Here is a 20745-nt window from a genome sequence, read left to right on the forward strand (position 1 = left end):
TGACTGAATAGAGAAATTAATGGCCATGGGCAAAGACAAGAAAACAATACTTAACTCTCATTACCTGACAGAAGCCAAGTAGGTGGTCATTAACCCATTATAATTTTTTTTATTTTACACAATTTAAAACAGAAACTAAGTATAACACATAATTTGAGGTTTTCCATTATTTCACCATAGCTTACTTGTCTCAGCTTTTGAAGTAATTTACCTGTCCACCCGTCAAAAATATCCATTCCTAAATGCACCCATAGAGACCATAATTTTCAAAAATATTCAACCCATTGTTTCAGAATAAAAATATGCGGTTAAGTTTACTATTTCTGATACAGTAAGATCTCTCAAACCTATATTTAAAAAAATTACATTTAAGATTAGAACCTCATACTCAGATATGCCATGTAAAATGACTACATTCAAATATGTATGCTTCCAAAACAACTAAGATGTCAGTTTACAGTATTTATTCTCTCCCTCTATACACACACACACACACACACACACTCATATATATATATAAACCTAGAGCTATAAATAAGAACATTATCTTATCAACAGTCTACAGACAGAAGTTCGGCAAACTTTTGTAGTTCAGTGATCATGGAGCCTAATCCTGATTCACTATTTTAAAATAATTTCTGGTAACAGCGTGCCAGCGTTAGTTACAGTACAGTATTTAGTTACAATATAAGATTGTAGTACTAAATGTTGAAAAATGTCAGTGTTCAGTGATGTCATTATGGCATGAGCTGTGCTACACAGAGCCTCACTTATCTTCAGCAGCTGAGAAATACACAGGGCTTTATTCCACCAACAGAATTCAGGCTACAGGTTTCCCTAATGTTCAGAATTTAAAGCTGCTCTCCATTTTCCAGGGGGTCAGAAGCAGTAGGCACTCAGATACCATGGTGATGGGCCTTGTGTAAGAACTTTGGGCTTGTCTACGCTACAAAATTAAGTCGACTTTATCTAATTCAACCTTGAGCCTCCGAATTAATTAAGTTGATTGAGCATGGTGTGGCCACACACACTGTCTCAATGGAGTGTGTCCTCACTAGCAGTGCATCGTGGGTACCTATGCCGAAGTGCAACTTGCCACAATGTGTTTTGGGAAGTTTGTGCAATGCCTCATGGGACCAAAACATTGTCGCGAGGGAGAATGGGAACAATGCGTCGGCATCTCATGATGCACTGTGCTCAATGGCAAACAAGCCAGTGATTTTCGCACCTTAAAACCATCCCGCATATGCCACAACCCCAGAAGCATGGAGCCTCCTCAGTGCACTCTTGCTGTAAGCATCTCAAACACCTCACACCTTCTCCTGCAGTATTTCCAGATCCAAAGTAGGGTCTGCCGCACAGAACACAGCAATGTCCTGCAAGCAGCCCTGCTGCAAGCATTTGAAAAAAACAATTCACAGTTGCTGCTGGCACCTGCACTCTGTTGAACGCCGTCTCTGGTCCAGTGAAACATGCAGAGTGTGAGATTGCATTGTTTTGCAGGTATGGGATGATGAGCAGTGGCTGCAGAACATTCGAATGTGGAAGGCCACCTTCTAGGAATTTTGTGCAGAGCTTTCCCCTGCCCTGTAGTTCAGCAACACAAAAATGAAAGCTGCTCTGACAGTGGAGAAGCGAGTGGTAATCGCTATTTGGAAGCTTGCAACACCAGACAGTTACCGGCCAGCAGGTAACTCAATTTGGAGTAGGTAAATCAACCGTGGGAGCTGCTGTGCTCCAAGTGTGCAGGGCCATTAATCTACTTCTGCTATGATGGGTAGTGAGTCTGGGAAATGTGCAGGACATAGTGGATGGTTTTGCTGCGATGGGGTTTCCTAATTGCAGTGGGGCGATAGATGGCATGCATATCCCCATCTTGGCACCAGACCACCTTGCCAAAGAGTACATAAACTGAAATGGATACTTTTCAATGGTGTTGCAAGCTCTGGTGGATCACAGGGGACGTTTCACCAACATCAAGGTAGGATGGGTGGGAAAGGTTCATGAGGCATGCATTTTTAGGAACTCGGGTCTGTTCAAAAAGCTGCGATCCAGAACTTTCTTTCCAGACCACAAAATGAACATTGACGACATTGAGATGCTTATAGTTATCCTGGGGGACCCAGCCTACCCCGTGCTGCCATGGCTCATGAAGCCATACGCTGGCCATCTGGACAGCAGCAAGGAACGGTTCAACTATAGGCTCAGCGAGTGCAGAATAGTGGCTGAATGTGCCTTTGGTCGTTTGAAAGGGCACTGGAGAAGTCTACTAATAAGATTGGACCTTAGTGAAGAGAACATCCCCATGGTTATAGCTGCTTGCTGTGTGCTCCATAATATCTGTGGGGAAAAAAGGGGGGGAAATTTTCCGCAGGGGTGGGCAGTTGAGACTGATTGCAGCCATTTTTGAGCAGCCAGAGACCAAGGCAATAAGAAGAGCACAGCAAGGGGTGCTGCATATCCGCAAGGCTTTGAAAAGCCGTTTCAATAATGAATCACAGTAATGTGAGCTGCTTGTCTGCATTGTGCTTTCCCAAATCTTCACCTGCCTTGTATCACTGTCCATGTAAAGCCAACCCCCCACCCAAGCCCATTGCTTTTACTCAATAAAGAACATTTATTTCTCAAATCCATTTACTTTATTTAACAAACATAAGTAAAAAGGGAGAACAGAAAATAAAGGTAACCTTGGGGAAAAGGGGTTGTAAAGTTGAAACAGGAGAAACATTTTCAGCTGTGTAACATAATACCACATTCCAGACCATCAAAGGTCTGTGAATGGGCACCTTCTGTTCCTTGTATCCTCCACCTGAGTTAAGTGAAAGGGATAATGGACTTTTCGCCCACACCACAGGGAACGCATGGGGGAGGGTGATTCTGTGCCAGGCGATGCTGGCTGGCTGTCCACCAGGGTCAGCAGAGGGATTCTACCCTCCTGCTACTGTTCCTGCAGTTCAACCAGACGCCTCAATATGTCTGCTTGGTCCCTCATAATCCGAAGCATCTCATCCTGCGCCACATGCTCTTGCTCACTGGAAGTTTTCCTGCTCTCCATGTCCATGTCTAACTTCTCGGACAGTGAAATCCTCCACGCTCTCAGCTCTGTCTCAGCTTTCCCGGAGGCATTCATTATCTCGGTGAACATGTCCTCCCGCATTCTCTTTCTCGTCCTTCTAATCAGCGAAAGTCTGCTTTCAGGTATTGATGACATGCCAAAGGATACATTTCCAGCTGTCAGTCAGAGGAAAAAATAAAGGAGCCTGTCATAAACATACAGCTAAGGGTAGCATAAAATCCCTCTTTACCCTGTAAAGGGTTAAGAAGCTCAGATAACCTGGTTGGCACCTGATCAAAAGGACCAATAAGGGGAGAAGATACAAACAAAAACCTTCCCCCACAGATTTGAAAGTGTCTTTGTTTTCGTTCTCTGCGAGTCAGTAAGGAACCAGGACAGGAAAAATGCATCTCCTTAAGCATATCTGGACTAAGCATCTAGTACTGCAGAAATAGTTAGTAATAGCAAAGAAATGCTAGATTATTTTTTGTTTTAGCTTGTGAATTTTCCCTGTGCTAAGAGGGAGGTTTATCGCTGTTTTTGTAACTTTAAAGTTTTGGCTAGAGGGGAAATCCTCTGTGTTTTTGAATCTTTTGTTATTCTGTAAAGTACTTAGCATCCTGATTTTACAGAGGTGATTCTTTTACCTTTTCTTTAATTAAAATTGAACCCGATTGATTTTTCATTGTTCTTAAGATCCAAGGGTTTAGGTCTGTGTTCACCTCCACCAACAGGTGAGAATATTATTCTCAAGCCTTCCCCAGAAAAGGGGGTGCAGGGCTTGGGGAAATATTTTGGGGGAATAGGACTCCAAGTGGTCCTTTCCCTGATTCTTTGTCTAAATCAGTTGGTGGTGGCAGCATACTGTTCAAGAACAAGGTGAAACTTGTGCCTTGGGAAAGTTTTAACCTAAGCTTGTAAAAATAATCTTAGGGGGTCTTTCATGCAGGTCCCTACATCTGTACCCCAGAGTTCAGAGAGGGGAAGGAACCCTGACAGAGCCATTGTACATGAATAAAATGTTTCCATAGCAAGGCCGTTATCATTTAAAAAAACAAAAACATTATAGTAGGTGCAAGCCATAACATAATCAGAATCCGTAACCATTCACTGTGCCGTTTTGCTGCTCCAGCCATGGTGAGTAGGCCCCCCTGGGTAATGGGTGACCGCACTTTTCATGAAGTTTATGGCAGGCTAATCTCAGGAGCAGAGGTAGCTAGATGAACAATGGCCTTTCCCCATAGCACCAAGGGAAGCTGTTTACTAACAAGGTGGGGAGGGGGAACGTTTTCACTCCCAAATTGCAGAATCTCTCATGTGGGGACCCAGTCCCCTATCAGCTACTTTAAACTACTGTGCTCAGCATGGATCGGCAAGTAAAGGCACATTAGCGGCCGCATGGTTTGGCGATCCGGATTAGGGGGGGGAGGGGAGCGCTACATGCCCTTTTTTTTCTTGTAAGAGCACTTTTACTGAGAACTTCCCCCATTTCCCCTAGGCAACCCTATGTGATATCAGTCTCCTTAGGGTAACAAGGGCAGAAAGGAGGAGATGCTGCAAGCGTCTGGATACAGACCCGGTCCTTATGCTGTGTACCACAATGATGCCAGCAGAATTAATTCAGGAGTTGTGTGGGAAAGTGTCTTACCATGGTAGAAGAAACAAAGACTCCCCTGCCCAGAAACCTTGTGCAAAGGATTGCAGAGTACCTCCATGAAAGTTTCCTAGAGATATCCATGGAGGGTTCCCGGGCTATTCCAGTTCACATAAATAGTCTTTTCCAGGGGCCACCCTCTCTGTAGCTGGAGCGGCCTCTTGTAAGCAGAGAGCCACAGCACCTCCCTTTTTCTTCACAGTAAACCTGCCATACCACTGAATGTGTGGGCCCACTAAAGTTTAACTGAACTTTGATTGTACCTGTATACTCACCAGAGGTAACTTCCCCTGCATCATGGTTGGCCAACGTGATGTCCTGCGACCCACAGAGCTCCCGGGTTAAAAATATTTCCTGGCTCTCGGGGAGAATGGATCCACCACTCGCCTACCTCCCATTCTCCTCCTCCTCCTCTTCCTCATCCACCATATCGTCCTCCTTGTTGTCCCTAGACTCACACACCTGTGAGGTGTCCACGTTGATTGTGGGGATGCTGGTAGGGTCACCCGAGAATCACATGCAGCTCGTTGTAGAATCAGCATGTGTGGGATTCAGTACCAGAATAACTGTTCATCTCCCTTGCCTTCTGGTATGCTTGGCGAAGTTCTTTTATTTTCACACAGCACTGCTGTATGTCTCTCGTGTAGCCCTTCTCCCCCATTCCATGAGCGATCTTTGCATAGATGTCAGCGTCTCTTCTGCTGGATCGGAGAACTGCCTGCACAGACTCTTCTCCCCACACAGTGATGAGATCCACCATCTCCTGTGCAGACCAGGCTGGAGCGCATTTGGGGCATGTAGTCTCCATGATCAGCTGTGCTCCAGCTGGCATGCTCCCAATGCTGATCAAACAGGAAATGGGAAATCAAAAATTCCCGGGGCCTTAGCAGGGGCGGGGCTGTTTCCTGTGTAGCTGGCTGCAGTGCAGCAAAGTTGAGAATGATCTCCAGAGCGGTCACAGATGAGCACTGTGTGATATCACCTGGAGTCCCATTAAGTCGAATTACACAACACTGCGTTTGCACTACCTCGCAGTCGACCCAGAAAAAGCGAATTAAGCGCTACGCCTCTCGCAGAGGTAGATTACAGAAGTCGACATTAGAGGCAACTTAGGTCGACGTAAAGGACCCGGTAGTGTAGACACATACATTAACAGGTCGACTTAAGGCAGCTTCCTTTGACCTAACTTTTTAGTGTAGACGAGGCCTTAAATAGAATAGAATTAAAAATGTTATTAAAGCTAATGTTAAAATAATTATATAATACATAGGTTGGGAAAAGAGTGTCTGTACTTAGATTATCCACAAATGTAAAGTTAGTTCTTAAAAGTCAGATGATACATAGAATACATAATCAGCAATAACCCAAATTTAGGTGAATAGATTTAACAATACAGTTTAGATATTAGAATCCAAATACTCGGGTGCCTCACTCATGAAAAGTTCTACAGAGATTTGATTGTGGAAAGCGAAATATATCAATGCGTGGAGATTGTCCCTCAGTAATTGAAAATTAGGTTGGTTGCCCATTTAGAAAATACAATCCATGAGGGAAGTATTTGTTACTTTCCTGACTATGCTTCTCATCAACACTCCAGCTCATCCCTCCTGGTATTGCCGATTGAATCTACTATAATCTTGCCCCCAGGGGTGCATCTCAACTCTGGCTCAGCTGTGCCAATGAAAGTAATTCAAATCCAAAGTCTATTGTATACATTATTTTATATCTTCCTTTTGGGGTATATTTCAACACAGCCTACATAACGCTGCCTCTATTTTGAAACAATCCATATTTCATGGATCACACAAACTACAGAAAACTAGTGTCTGGCTTCTATAATGTTTTGCATTTATATAGCACCTTACAGCTGAGAAACTCAAAAGCACTTTATAAATATAAATTAAGATTTAATGCACCTGTGCAAGGAGTATAATATTTTTATTACTAAAAGGTCATTAGATCTGTTATGGTTTTATACACAGTAACATGGCACATACATTTACTTACCATCAATTAAAGTTTAGGTTACAAAAGCTTCATTATTGTAGGTAGAAAATCAGTATCTAAATTCATGCTCCTAATGAACATAGTTCTATTTAAAATTCATGTATCCATGTACCAATAAGTTCATCTCATTTCTCTTTAAGGCCTGAAATGTGGTACTTAAGCATGTGTGTAACTTTTAAGCATATTAGCAGTGCCACTAACTTCAGTGCTTAAGTACTTTGCTAATTTAGGGTCTCAAGCCATGTCTACACTTATCGGTAGATCGGCACTGCTACAAGCAATGCAGCGGTGTGCATCTAGAGAAGATCGCTAAATCGATCGCAGAGCGCTCTCTGGTCGACTCCGGTACTCTATCTCCCTGAGAAGAGTAAGGTAAGTTGGCGGGAGAGCATCTCCCATCGACACAGCACAGTGTAGATACCGCTGTAAGCCAACCTAAGCTACATCAACTTCAGTTACATTATTCACTTAACTGGAGTAGTATAACTTGAGTCAACTTACTGCGGTAATGTAGACAAGGCCTCAGTGCTGAAGCATTTTCAAAAGCACCAAAATCAAGTGAACTACATAAGCCTTTCTGTCTATAGAAAAAAGCATCTTAAACCAGTATTTCTAGAATCCTAATTTACAACTTTAAATGCATTTCTTTTTGATTTTTCAGACTGCAATTTCCTTTGGACTAGCTGTAAACGGTAAGAAGTTTGGGATGTGATAGCAACTTGCCTGATCAATATAAAAAGCAGTCCCAGCTCGGATCTCTCTGCGCTGTTTCAGATCCGTTTCTGTGGTGTCCCTTGATAGTGCAATATACTCAACCTCTCGTTTGGTCAGCTCCTGTGGGCAGTAGTGAGAAATTATTACACAGCCCTAGGCTGCAGCACAGTCATTTAAAGTAACTCTGAACAAAAATTTAATATCCGTTAGCTTTAAGATGTTTACAGTGTGTTTCTTCCTCACACATAATAGTTTGAATTTTTGCTCAATACATTTTTTATACTCCCCAAACCTGTTCTAAAAATCATAACAACCAGCTATAAATTCTCTAACCTGAACAGCTGAGCTCTGTAAAATGCTTTATCTCAAAGATGACTTTCTTGTAGTGGCCACTAAAAAACAATGAGCCACATAAGCAAAAATTCACACATTTCCTATTAAGTTCAATAGGAGTCTTATAAGTTCCCACCCTGCTTCTAGAAAAAAGAACAGGAGTACTTGTGGCACCTTAGAGACTAACAAATTTATTAGAGCATAAGCTTTCGTGGACTACAGCCCAAAGTGGGCTAAGGTGCCACAAGTACTCCTGTTCTTTTTGCGGATACAGACTAACACGGCTGCTACTCTGCACCCTGCTTCTGTTCAGTGATGTTAATATTGTTACTCAGAAAAATAACCAGAGTTTAAACATCCTTGTGAGTATGTTGAAGAACTACATTTTTTCTCCTACTGTTATTTTCTGTAAGCTTTTTGGAGCAAGGACTGTTTTTTTGTTGTATGTTTATACAGCACCTAGTACAATGGGGTCCGAATCCATGACTGGGCTCCTGGGTACTATGGTATTTGTTATTTACATTAATAACTGAAGTTTTAAATCTGGAAATTAACAGATTACCTCTATAAGAGAGAAAAAATGGGTTTGTGCCATTTTGCTGTTTTATGAAATAGGTTTGAATGTGTGTGCCCCCCCCCATCCCCCTTATGTTTGTATCCTACGGGTTTTTTTAACCTTAGAAATAGCAGGAATGTCAAGCCTGGCGGGTCTCCTGTTCTTCTGTAGGCCTCAGTGGTGATTCAGAGATACACACCAAGAATGCTCTCAGTTCTTAGCTGAAAGTGTGTTGCATCTTTACCAGAACTTTCTTCCCAAACAGTTCATTTGAACATTTGTAAGCAAACCAAGCCTGTGATGTTTCACTCCATATTATTTATGAAAATATGCGTATGATATGAATACGACATAACTGAGATATACTTTTTGCAAGATGGCTCATGTAAGATATCATTGGAAAGGTTATGATTTACTGAATGTGATTATCCAATTGTATGCCTGTATCACTTCTGTATCTGAAGTTAGGATTATTGACTATGTATCTGTATTTTAAATGTGTTACTTTGGGTGTCACCCCCAACTAGTCCTTCAGGTACAGCAATGGAAAAGCCAGACAGGGCTAATGGCCCATTAGCAATGACAACGGGCTGTGAAAGAGCTTAATCTTCCTGTGGACACTCCCGACAGCCTACGAGTAATGGCTGCCACAGCCCTGCAGAGACATGGGTCTGAGTCACCTGGTACTGGACCCACCCCTGAGAATTCCAGTGTTCTTCCACTGGGAGACAAAGGGTTTCTGACATACACAAGAGCTATATAAGGCATGGGAGTGACATCATCGTGGTTCTCCTCTGCCTCCCCACCCAAAGAGATACTGAATACCGCCTAGAAGCAAGAATGGAACTGAGGGGAGAAGGGTTGAACCCAGGCTGGGTGGGTGTCCAGTCTGTGAGTGGAAATACCTGAAGTCTCAAGCTGCAGGCCAGTGCACCTGCCTTTCAAGACTTTCTGTAATCTACCTGTAACAATATCTAGGGTGAGAAATTACAATTTGTAACCAATTTCTTTAGTGAAATAAGCTTAGTTTGCGTGTTTTGTTTTATTTATTAATCTGCTTTGTTTTGTTTGCTACCCCTTTAACCACTTAAAATCTGCCTTTTATAGTTAATAAACTTATTTTTTGTTTATAATATAACCCAGTTTGTGAAATTCCTAACTGGTAGGGTAGAGAGGGGGGAGAAGAGGCTGTGCATACCTTCCTCCACATTGAGGAAGGAGACGGATTTCATAATTTTTCTTTGGGTCTGCACCTCAAGGGAGGTGGACACCTAAGTGCTGGGGCAAATCCTTTAAGCTGGGTCCTCAGAGCTGATCTCAGGGTCTGTGTCGTTCTGCAGTTGGGTGTGGCCCTGCCTGTGTATGTGCTGGAGGAGGCTTAATATCCTGGTTCAGCAAGACAGGTAAAAAGGGTGCACTGGCTGGCAGAACAGGCAAGTTCAGTGGTATCTCAGCACATCAGGTGGCATCTCGAAGGGGGGCAACCCATCACACAAACATAAAAGATTTTTACGCAATCTTATCCAGTTGGAAGACAGGATATTGAGCTAGATGGACCTTTGTTTTGACCCAGTATAGCTGTTCTTATGTATAACTGCCATTTAATTACATTTCATTTCCTTAACATCTAGTAAGTTATAATGATTCCAGTTCTCTCATGGTCCATACAATCTCCCAGGACAGATGCAATTTGCATTTCTAATGTAAAAAACAAACAAACAAACAACAAATATATGGCAAGGAAAATGCAGGCAGGCTTTCTTTATACAACATGAGGAAGCACAAAAAGGCACATTGTGGTAGATTTCAAAGGTAATGGGTGAAGCCACACACCCATGGATCATAGTGGGGTGGGCAGGAAACCTCACACATGGTGCAGTCACAAGACCTCCAGCAGATCTTTTAGGTCCAGTGGGTGGGTGCCACACTTCCTCCTTTTTCCCCGGGCGACAGATGGATAAAAACAAATGCACACCTCTACCTAAACACTACGAGGAAAATCTGCAAGGGAAACCTCAGAGTATTCCTTCTCTCAACCCCTTCCCTCAGTTTTTCCACGGAGGAAGCAGTGTGGCTCACTGTCCAACCCTGATATTCTATGCTATTTTATGATTCTAACACAGTATGCAGAGATCTTGATTCTGAAAGGTATGAAATACAAAGAATAGACTATTTTTCCATTTGTGATCACATATGGTAAAACTTTTTCCACTGTTTTTATTTAGTAATGTTTAATTGATTAAGCAAAAAACATATTCACTTAAATGTTTGTACTTTTTATTCAATAAAAATCAAACTTTGAAAAGCATGTGCATGGAATTAAGTTCTTTGGCAACTAAGTAACAAGTCATATAAGCTTTTCTAATATTACCTTTTACAATTCAACAAGAAATAGAATACATACACACACATATATACACACACACACACATGCATGCGCACAGCCACACCCAGACACACAATAACAACTAAATAATCTTAACTACTTCAATTCTCCATTAATATAAACAAAGTTTTAAAATGTACCAGGTACTGCATGGCAATAGAGCGTCGAAGGGGTCCAGGGGGCCCTATAAGAAAAACATCTTGCCCCAAAAGATCTTTTTGCATTATCCATCTTAGATGTTGGACTACAGATTGGGCCAAATTGTCTGACACTGTAAGAGAAAAAGAAAATTAACTCTAGTCTAAATTATGCAGCTTTAAACAAATACTATTAAATGAGGTTGGTGGCCAGTAGGGATTACTGACATCGTACTCCTTGTTTATTTAGACTTTAAAATTGAATACATAAATAAATTAATCCAAAGGTGAATAACTCAAAAGCAGCTAATTGTGCACACAGTCTCTGTAACCACATATCTACCCTACATACCCTCATTCTCACTGCCTCACTCCATTCATTTGTTTGTTAAATTCATGTCACAGTTTGACTCAAATCAGCTTTTAAACTCTTCAGGGCAGGGACTGTCTCTTATTATGAGTTTGGTTCAGTACCTTGCACAATGTGGCCCCAGTCTTGACTACTGCAATAATAAATTAATTATTACTCTTAGTAGAGAAACAGGACTTATCTAGCCTATAGTTCATTGCTTTCATACAAAATGATATTTAATAAATGTTTGCACCAGATCAAGTAGCTTAAGTTGTAGTGACAAATAAGGTCTAATTTGCTAGGGTTTTTTTAATCAAATTCTTCTATACATTTTAATCTACTATAATACAGATAAGAGTTAAAAATTCTAAGTATAGTCAAATCTTAGAACTTCAATCTTCTATAATATGCTGTCTCCAAAGACAGACTGAAAGTTAACAGACGCAAAGCAGATCCACTGGCTCTACATTAGAGTTGCTGAAGTCAGGGATGGACGTATACCAGAAAAATACTACTTATCCTGTTAATTTACATTCCAGTATACTGCTCAAAGCATAAATCGATACAATTGATATAGTTTTTGATTTGAGTGTTTATGCTTACTCTCCGATATGCAAAATTTGGTAATTCGGAACAGATTTCCCAATCATAAATAAAAATTAACAAGATTCTTCTGTGTCTTATTTTCATTCTTCCTATATGTTTTGCAGCAGCCTTTTATCAAACAGTCATAAATCTGCTTACAGTACATTACTAGAGATAGTAATGGACTTGCGAACAAAAAAAGTGCCCAAAACATTTGATAAAATTAAAAACAAAAAAACAAAAATACGTTCAAAAGCAAATGGTTTCTATGAATGGTTATACCACCACCGACTATACCCCAATCTCTCTTGTACACAGAAACTGTCACAGAAGATTTGGTGCCTTCCACAGCACATCCAATTCTCACCTCAGCATACTCCCAAATTAGCTTCCAAGGCAAAAGCAATATAAAAGTTAACCTATTCTTTATCTCCCACATGCCACTAAAGAACTCCCTTAGGATCCTAAGTGTTGGGAAAGCTACTGGCACTGAGTCATACAAAATAATTAGCCATTAGGTACAGCATACGTTTCCTCTGTGACTTGCCATTGCGGCAGACTGAGAGAGTGTTTAGAAGAGGCAATGAAGGAACAAAGAAATAAGGCAGGGATGAACAAAGTTCTTTCACCTTTTCCTTCTAATCAGAGAGGACCTTCCAAGGCAGTGGGTGAAATCCTAGCCCCACTGAAGTCAATGAGAATTCAGCCATTGACTTCAATGAAGCAAGGATTCCTCCCAGGGCCTTTAGCACTTCATGTTGTCCTTATACAAGCTCCCAAAATGTGGAAAGACTGTCACATAATTGGCATAACTTTTTTCACACAGGTTCCACTGTCTCCATCCATGGAGGCAGACGATTCTTGTAAATTGCCAAGTTTTTAAGGAAGGGCGTGGTCTGAGCCAGATGGTTAAGCTGAACTATGAATTCAGAGTGGGCCCTCAAAGAGAACAAGGAATCAAACATTCTGAAAAAACAGGATGTGAAGCAGTAAGAGCTCTGGAAAAATCTAAGGGTTACCAGATCTCCCTTTACTTAAAAAGATATTAGGCTGTACACACTATCTTCATTCCATACAATCTGCCTCAGAAAAATCCTCCCTATCTTTTGGCCCAGAACAATCTCAAACCAAGACTTATTCACACCGTGCTACCAAGAAGATATGAGCACTATCATTACCAGGAGGCGTTGGAGATGGATTGGCCATGTTTTTCAGATGGAAACTGATTCCATCAACAGAATAGCAATAAGATGGACACCTGAAGGCAAGCAAAAATGAGGCCACCCAAAAACAACATGGTGAAGCTGAGCTGAAAAATCTGGGGCACATCTGGGGATACCACTGAAAGACTTGCCAGAAACAGACATGAGTGGAGGAGCTCCGTCACTGCTCTAAACACCAGAGGCGTAATGGGTACTAACTAAACTAGAACTGTACAGTCAGTAAGAAGCAGAAACTAATACATAGGACCACTTTTTCTATGCAGGCCCAGTAAGAGGCACAGAATAGAGCTATCTGCTGTCCTCTGAGATCATTGCTGTGTGAAAGTCTTTGCAGAATCAGGACCTAAAGCAGGGATCGGCAACATTTGGCACGCAGCCCATCAGGGAAATCCGCTGGTGGGCTGGGACAGTTTGTTTACCTGCAGCGTCCACAGGTTAAGCCGATCGCAGTTCACACTGGCCACGGTTCGCCGTTCCAGGCCAATGGGGGCTGCAGGAAGCGGCGGCGGCCAACACATCCATCGGCCCGCTGTGTTTCCCGCAGCCCCCATTGACCTGGGACAGCGAACCGCGGCCAGTGGGAGCTGCGAACAGTTAAACCTGCAAAGGCTCAGCGGATTTCTCTGATGGGCCGCATGCCAAAAGTTGCCGATCTCTAGCCTAAAGCTTCAGAGGGATATCCCTTAGACAATTTCAGATGCTAGTGATGTACCAAAGCCTTGCAGAAGAAACAAAGAAATCAGATCTTGAAAGATAAGTAATATACAAAGTGATTTTCTAATGTCTGGCTTTCATGTTTTATTTATTATATTTTATGTGTATTTACTGGCTGGGGGGATGATCCAGCCATTTTGATATTGTTATGAAAAATTAATTCTATATGCACACCCAGAGCACAAGATGAGCATATGTTTTATTAATCTAAATAAATGCAATAAATTAAAAATAGATACAAATTATTTATCATTTCAGCTTACCTAGATATTCTGCTAATCATCTCTTGCCCTAAAGATAGCGTTTTGTACCTATTCATTTTAAAAGCATTTTAATTCAACTTTAAAGTTAATCAAATTTCTTGTATGAAAAGCATCTGTTTCAAGTATTCAGTGGGGAGGGTACACTACAATGCAGTATACAAAACTACTGCATGTTGTTCAAATAAGGTTCTCAGTGCAAAATAAAAAACTTCAACATTTTAAGCTGGATATTTTGACCTGCCATCCAGGAAAATCACTAAAAGCTTGATCCTGCTTCCACTGAAGTCGACCAGATTCCCGTCATTGATTTCAATGGGAACAATACTGGCCCTAAGCACAAATTGTTTAAAACAATCTACACATTTGTATTAACAACCAAAGGGAACAGACAATTCAAGTAAGTGCTTTTAAACAACAGATTATTTATGGACACATAAATGATAACATATTGTTTATTCCATCTGGTGTCACCATACAAAAACATCTATTCTGGAAAAATATTTTCTTCAAATTCAATATGCATTGCATACATAACACATACACACAGTGGAATTCTAAAAAATAAATTCCCCACAGAGAACAACAGAATGTTGGGAATCATTAAGAAAGGGATAGGTAAGAAGACAAAAAAAAAATCATAGTGCCTCTCAATAAATCCACGGTACGCCCACATCTTGAAAGCTGAGTGCAGATGTGGTCACCCCATCTCAAAAAAGATATATTGGAATTGGAAAAGGTAGAAGAAAGGGAAACAAAAATGATTAGGGGTATGGAACAGCTTCCATATGAGGGCAGATTAAAAAGACTGGGACTTTTGAGCTTGGAAAAGAGACGATTAAGAGGAGATATGATAGAGGCCTATAAAATCATGACTGGTGTGGAGAAAGTAAATAAGGAAGTGTTATTTACTCCTTCTCATAACAAGAACTAGGAGTCACCAAATGAAATTAATCGGCAGCAGGTTTAAAACAAACAAAAAGAAGTATTTCTTTACACAACACACTGTCAACCTGAGGAACTCTTTGCCAGAGGATGTCATGAAGGCCAAGACTATAATAGGGTTCAAAAGAGAACTAGATAAATTCACGGAGGATAGGTCCATCAATGGCTATTAGCCAGGATGGGCAGGAATGGCATCTCTAGCCTCTGTTTGCCGGAAGCTGAGAATGGGCGACAGGAGATTGATCACTTGAGGATTCCTTCTGAAGCACCTGACATTGGCCACTGTTGGAAGACAGGATATTGGGCTAGGTGGACCTTTGGTCTGACCCAGTATGGCTGGTCTTATGTTCTTAATAGTGTGAAACTTTCTGAGAGAGAGACTTTGGGAAATTAAAAAAAGCTTCATTATAACATATAGTTCAAGAAGAGAGGGCTCATGCAGCAAATCAGAAAAACTGCACTACCAAGAGATTGTTATTTATAATTGCTGAACAAGTATTTGCTTTTAAAAATATAACCACAAATGTAAAATTGTTTTAATAAATAAACCTATCCTAAAAATTGTAAGATGCAGACCATCCTTGAAAGGCATTAATTACGTCCTTTAACCTCTTTTATTAACTTGTCCCTTGTGCATTTTTATGACTGCTCTTCAATAAGAGGGTTACAATATCCATATATGATAACATTTTAAGTAGGTGGGAAATCTTGCTGTAAAACTGAACTCTTCAATTTCACAAATCATGCATTAAAAGCATGGCTAAGGCAGCTGTCATGCAGCGTGACTGTGAATGCCTCTGGTGTATTTCACAGTAATATGTGTAGCCAGTTCTATTTTTAGGATGGCCTCAAGAAAAAACTTGGGTCAGACTTAAAAGCAGTGCCAGAAATAGAAACAAGATTTAAGAATGTACAGAAACATCTGCAAAACAAACTGTCATGTAGAACAAAACATAAATGTTGTACAGCATACAAGAAAATTGTAAAGTCTCTGGGGCATTCCCCCACGGATTTAATGTACTCCAGTGCACTTATGTTCTCCTGGTCGTAATATTTACCCTGGAGTATTAATATCCAGAAATACTGGTTATTAAATTCCTACAAAATTTCATAATTTCCCTTTTTAGGGATAATGACACCATAGGCAGAATTCCTTACTGACATATTTAGTAGCCAGCAGCTGGGAAAATGTTTCTTTGCTTACTCGTTCCAAATCATTCAGTTAACATGCAGATTAAAGTTCTATCAGTTAAAATACATTTTGTAAAGTACCAAAAGTCAGTACATTGACTATTTCTAAAATCAGTCAGAAGCAATATGTTTCAAATAAATGCTGAAAAGTCATCAAGGAAAGTATGCTCCTAGATAGTTTCTCATGACACTACCTCTCTTGTTTTTCCAGAAGTTATTTTATACTAAAATTTAACTTCTATACATCATTGATCGTCTCGATACATATACTCTATATATTAACTATGTTTAAATAACACAGTTGAGCACTCAATAATTCAGGAAATTATGAAGTTATGATTTTATATACAACCTCTCCTCTCCTCCTTGTACCTATGCATTATAGTTCAGTCCATAATTAAGTGATCATATTTTTTCTACACTTTCTTTAGCAACTTATACTGCACAAGTGCATCTAACATATTATTTGTTGGGTACTTACTCTATTTTCATTGTCACAATGAGCCAGTATATCTATATTGACTTACACTTTTTATATGGTTATATTCTCTTATTTATCACCATCGTAGAAGTACTATACATTTATGTTATGGCCAATAGTAAACCTTTTTTAAAGGTGAAATTTAGGGGTTGAGGCAAAATAGTTTAAAGTTATATTGTATATATATGCCACAAAATGTTCACTATTATTCAGTGTAGCTCTATTGGCTTCAATGGAGGTAAGCTGATTAACACCAGCTGAGGATCTGGCACTATATTTTTATTTTGAGTCTGTAAGATGTTGTAAAAGAAGAGTTTGCAGTATACTCTGTAAGTTATACACTAAAAGACCATCAGGCTCACACGGAATAGTACACAGTATTACAAGTTGCTACGCTTGTGTATCTAGGCTGGTGGAAAGAAAGTGTATGATATTATATTGTATTATTTGAGAAGCAGGCGGACACCTTACAAAATGTGCATGCATTGCTTATAAATTAAGCAGTCAAGCCTGAGCCCGAGAATCCTCCAAAACACTTAAAATACAGTCTTTGCAGCAAAGGGTGGTTGTCGCTGCTTGTTCTTCCTAAATGGCAGATGTCAAAATCAAAATGGTTACCCAGCCAAAGATACAATCCAGCCCACTAATGCTTGGATTTGCAGCGTGTACCAACCCTGCCCCCATAGAAAGAGTGAAAGCCACCACTGAAAGAGACTACAGGCAGTCTCTCCTGGTAAGTCTCTCTGTTCCAGCTACAGTGAATTCCATAATTCTGGAAGATACATTTTCCTTCATATCTACCATCTTTATGCAGGCAGGCAAAGAAATGTATCCCCAACAAGATAACATCCACTCCCAAAGGAGCAACATAACATACTAGATCACGTAGAAACCCAAACTGCCTTGGCAAAAACAGAAAAGAAAATGCAATGGTTTGTCAGGATACATTCAGCAATAACATGCAATAGAACATTCAAGAGAAAAGGATGATGAGCCCTGCCTACAGTGCATGGGTGGGGTCAGAGGGAAAACCTTGTGATATCAGAAGAACTTGAATTGCTCTTTGGCTCCTTTCCCAGGAGAGACTAAAGATGGAGGAAGGAGGCTGCTCCTTCTGCCTCAGTCAAAATATCCTTAGAGCCAGAGAAGGTGCAGCCCAACACACAGATAGGCTAGGATTGGTTGAGTGTGCCAAGGAGCCCTTGACAATCATCTAGGAAAACCTCCAGCAAACCCAGCCCACTGGGCCATCACCCCACTGCCATCTGAGTCTATGAAAAGGATAAAGGAGGGGCATGGAGCCTGAGCTGAATAGCCAGTCATTGGGAGGCAAGGAAGGGTGGCTGAGCTTAATCAAGCAGTCATGCACAGTGGTATAGTGTAAAACTAAGGAGACCACAAGTAGAGCCCCTCAAAACTACTTGCAGTACATCATCTATGGGCTCCAATAAAGCAAATGAGGAGGATCATGAGGCACGGAGGAAGGTAGCCATCACAGGTCTTCCCAAGAATTAACAGGCAGAGGTCTTCTATGCTGCCTCTCTTTCATCTGCAGAGGGGAATAACATCTCCTCGAATAAACTGGAGACCCTTGAACAGAAAGCTAAGTCTGAGTCCGAGTGCTCCTCCATATATTGTAAAGGGGGTGACAAACCTTCTCCCTGAATGGTAGAAGTTTAGAAAGCAGTAAGTTTCAATACAAAATACGCACTTGGAGACACAGCAGATCTCGGTACTAAGAGGTGTCTGGAAGTCGCAAGCAGGCTTGTTCAGTACCACGAGAACTTTAGGGCACCGGAACTCTTGAGATACCAGGAACATAACAGAACTTGATATAGGCTCCGAGGTTGTTCCTGATGTTACTGTCTGAAGCACCGATGAAAACACCGATGGCACCACAGAGTCCGAAGAGGCTGTTTTTCTTGCTATTGTGGGCTCTGATGATAGTAGTAGTCATCTTTGGTACCATTCTTTTACTGCCAAGATATAGAACTGAGAGAAAATCTTAGAGTGCTTTACCGTACCTGAAGTAGTCAGAGCCTCAACAGCGCTCCTTTCAGAGACTGAAGTCTCCAGGGACTGGATCTTCTTTGAGGAGGAACTCTTAGTCCTGCTCCTCTTATCTCCTTCCTTAGTCTTTGAGTGGAAAGTTCAGAACTGATGGAGCGGTTATAGGCAACCTCACTCACAGAGAGTTTCGAAGACCGGGGTCTCAATGCTGCCTTCACGTGGAAGCTCTCGGTGACCATGATCTTAAAGTAGGCAGGGCACTAACAGAACTGGGGGGTTCCTGTACAGGAGGGTTCTCCGTACCTGGGCCTGAAGCCGGTCTTAAGGTTTGCTCCATCATTAATAGCCTGTACTTAATTTTCCTGTTTTTATGGGATCTTCCCTTAAGAGAAGTGTAAATCTTCCACTTGTAGGGGATATTCAAGTTTCCCAAGCAATGCCTGACTTGGCAGGAGAGGCACATTTTAAAACCCAGGGAACCCAGCATCCCAGACACAAGAAAAAAAAAATTGACCCCTGAATAGGGGAAAAAACTTTTTTTTTTCTTTTTTAGGAGGAAAAAAGAAAATGGGAGAACAATTCCAACAACTATAAACTGCTAAGTATCCTATAAACTAACTAAAGAACTAACACTATATACTATATTCTAATGCTAAAAAGAAAAACATCCACACACTAAATTCTGTCACTGGACAAAGGCGGTTGAGACAGAACTATGGGTGTTTAACATGCACAGCCCTATATAGTCTTGACATGGGACATGAAGAGGACGTGTAGGGCACATGCACTGCTACTAAAAATCTCTGACCAAAGGCAAAGGGCACATGCACACCTGAAGTGGAGCAACTACAGGGACACTACTTGAAAAAGAACAGTGGCTATTTTTAAAAGAGAAATTGCATAGTTGTGTAGGCAGATTGGCCATTTCATACTTAAGCTCCTTCAGAATTCTTAGATGTAAACCACTGTTATGGATTTCATGTTTTTTAAATTATCAGTTTGCTCCACCACCTCTTCTTCTGACACATCAGTATCTGCTTTCTGATATTTCTAATCCAACTATTTATTTCTAAACTGGTCAACATTTTTTTGCAACTTCCTTGTGATTCTGGGAATCCTATTTAAAGGAGAAAGTATAACTTTTCCTCACTCTCCTCCTAAACACTGGTGGCTGAACAATTTTTTGCTCAAACTACCAAATAAACAAACCCTGAGCAGAAAAAAGCCTTGACAATTTCAGCCTGCAAGCTGAAAGTTTCAGAAATGTATGACTACCTGAAAAACACAGCTTATGTTACCTTAAGTGCAGTTATTGCTGTAAATCCCACTATTAACACACACATATTAATCATTTATGGGCCTAGTAATATCATAGACTTAAGCAGAATTGTTAGTTAGCTTCAATAGGGAATTCTGTTTAAAGATCAATGCTACAAGATGGCTCTGTTTTGCAGTCAACATCAGTAGGAATTACTGCTTTACTTATACTATATTGTGAAGTAAATAGAGGGGACCATGTATGAATACTTTAATTTATTAGTAGAATACTGCTACAGAAAGTTCAACTCGGTTTCTGTATGCTATTCATCTGCAAGATGCTCATCCACTGGACAGACTTACGGATGTATTTACAAATATTAAATTATAATCATTTAAAATCCAATATGTGGAAAGTCTTTTTTGGGTAATCTGATTTTACAATATACACTGCGTACAAGAAAATTACATTAAAAGAATGGTAAGGTTACAAAGTCAACCACACACAAATTAGAAAATACCAAAATGAGGGTGCATATGCATATAATGCTATCATTAATTACATGGTAATGTACTATTTTATCCATGTGCAATCAGTCCTCAGGATGGATGGTACTCACTGATTAAGTAGCCATTCAATATTTATTTTTTGTCCTCACCCTTCAGTGTATGTCCCCCACGCATTATTTACTATACACCATGCAAAGCCTACATCCTGAACACAGAATTATACTTGTCTAGGGACTTTTCTATGGTGTTTTCATTTCAGGATTTAGTTCTTTACAAACATTAATGAATTTATCTTCAAACCCTGTCTGAGGTAAGGTGATATTATTGTCCTTATTTTACACATGGGGAACTAATGCAGAGAAATTCAGACCAACA

General features: G+C 40.6%; 1 protein-coding gene across 3 annotated transcripts in view; it reads right to left on the minus strand.

The window, feature by feature from the left end:
- Positions 1-20745, minus strand: part of VWA8 (von Willebrand factor A domain containing 8) — a 300653-nt gene that overhangs the window by 231456 nt on the left and 48452 nt on the right. For all 3 annotated transcript variants that reach the window (XM_065581171.1, XM_005301483.4, XM_065581170.1), the window contains exons 3-4: positions 10846-10976; positions 7440-7550 (exon numbers count right to left, since the gene is read on the minus strand). In XM_065581171.1, the coding sequence (XP_065437243.1) occupies positions 7440-7550; positions 10846-10976 (242 nt within the window). The remainder of the gene's footprint in view (positions 1-7439; positions 7551-10845; positions 10977-20745) is intronic.

The sequence above is a fragment of the Chrysemys picta genome, chromosome 1, assembly GCF_011386835.1.
Source record: "Chrysemys picta bellii isolate R12L10 chromosome 1, ASM1138683v2, whole genome shotgun sequence".
Lineage (NCBI taxonomy): Eukaryota > Metazoa > Chordata > Testudines > Emydidae > Chrysemys > Chrysemys picta.